The following is a 1904-nucleotide window of genomic DNA, read 5'->3' as shown; positions in this document are numbered from 1 at the left end:
ATTACTTTATGACTATTAGTTTATTTAGTACTTACAGTGCTCCACTGAGGACATATTGAGGGTCTCATGTTACATAGCGAGTAACCGATATAACAGAGGTGAAGCCTGGTTCATGGAATTTAGCTGGAAAATGATCCAAATCAAGATACAAACCCAGGTCTTTGTGACTCCAAAGTCTGTGTTTTCCACTTTGCCATCAGCCACTTAAAACTTTAATTCCCTCCTCGTCTCTATGTAAGTGAATTTTCATTGCTCTTGTCTATAAATAATTTATTATAAATATTTTCTTTTAAACCTCAGAAAACATGTAGAGGCATTCGGAGAATCGAACGACTTTCTCTACTGTTTTATTCAATGCGGGAAGGATATCAATGGTCTGGGGGTTCTCAGAAAGATAATGCATCATTTGTGGGGTTGATCTAATAAAACTGACATTTTCAATGCACAAAAATAGCATGACTTGAGTCCTTGAAAGTTTTCACCTTCACATAACTTTCTGTAGATGCAATGGTATAACCTTTACAGTGAATATAGGCTAAACAGGAAGAAAGACTTTACAATAAAAAGAATGAATGTAACTTGAAGTCCTCATTTCTCTTTTTGACCAAAAAAAGGATAGGTCCATTTATCAAATTGAAATTCTGTCCAGGACAGTAAATTACCTGACATACCAATTCGCTCATACAGTTTTGGGAAATGAATATCTACTGAGAACCTTTCTCAGAGCCACCTTCACTTCTTTATTTCTCAGTGTGTAGACAAGGGGGTTGAGTAGTGGGGTGATCACAGTATAGGTGACTGCCACAAGCCGGTCCTTATCTGAGGAGTACAGGGATGTGGGCCTCAAGTAGATAAAGGAAGCACAGCCATAGTGGATAATGACCACGGTGAGGTGGGAGGCACAGGTGGAGAAGGCCCTCCACCGTCCCTCCACTGAGGAGATCTTGAGGATGGCGGAAACAATGAAGATGTAGGAGATGAAGATCAACACTAAGGGAACCAGCAAAACCAGAATGCTGAGGAGGAAGATGACCATTTCTTTCAGGTTACTGTCTGTGCAGCCCAGTTTTATGACAGGGAAAATGTCACAGAAAAAGTGGTTGATCTGATTGGAGGCACAGAAGGGTGCAGTAAACACCAGGACGTTGACAGCCACAGAGATCAGGAAACCACAGAAGCCGGAGGCTAGAACCAACTGCATGCAGGTGGCTCTGTTGACAATGAGTGTGTAGTTGAGAGGGTTGCAGATGGCAACATAGCGGTCATAGCCCATTACAGCAATTAGAAAACAGTTGGTACAAGCCAAGCCCACAAAGCAATAGAGCTGGGCAGCACATCCAGAGAAAGAAATAGTTGGGCTTGTGGAAAGCAGGTTGGTCAGCATTTTTGGTACAATGGCCAAGGTGTAGCAGGTTTCAGAGCAGGAGAGGACAAACAGGAAGAAGTACATAGGGGTGTGTAAAGCCCGGGCCAGACGAATGACAGTCATGATGGTAGCATTGGCCATCAGAGTGGTCAAGTAGACCAGTAAGAGGATAAAGAAGAGAAGGATCTGCAGATCCCCCAGGTTTGAGAAGCCTATGAGGATAAACTCCGTGATCATGCTCTGGTTCTGTCTCCTCATTTGTCAGTGAGAATCACGTTCAGATATCCTGAAAGTGAGAACAGGAAGAATTTGACAAAAGTAAAATGCCCTCAAAGAAACCATATTTGTGTTTCTGTACAAAGCTGATAATACCTATCTGTAAAAAGGAGTAACAAACAAATTAAGTACTCTGATCAGGGGTTGAAGTAAAAGCAGGAGGCATGAGGAGTAGTGACATAAATAACATCCCAATTCAAATATACCTGAAGAAACTTACTTGTGTAAGTTGTTTCCATTCTTTGTGTTCTCATGTGTATAG

At 41.7% G+C, this 1904-nt stretch overlaps 1 protein-coding gene across 1 annotated transcript; it reads right to left on the bottom strand.

Annotated features, from left to right (window-relative positions):
* Nucleotides 1-679: 679 nt before the first annotated feature.
* On the bottom strand, nt 680-1624 carry LOC103566822 (olfactory receptor 10T2-like). The gene has a single exon (XM_008543356.1). The coding sequence runs from the start codon at nt 1622-1624 to the stop codon at nt 680-682; it is 945 nt and encodes a 314-aa protein (XP_008541578.1).
* Nucleotides 1625-1904: the final 280 nt, after the last annotated feature.

This window comes from Equus przewalskii, unplaced genomic scaffold (genome assembly GCF_037783145.1).
Source record: "Equus przewalskii isolate Varuska unplaced genomic scaffold, EquPr2 ChrUn-6, whole genome shotgun sequence".
Classification (NCBI taxonomy): domain Eukaryota; kingdom Metazoa; phylum Chordata; class Mammalia; order Perissodactyla; family Equidae; genus Equus; species Equus przewalskii.
The sequence above is the reverse complement of the archived record's forward strand: the minus strand, read 5'-3'. Positions and strand labels throughout refer to the sequence as shown.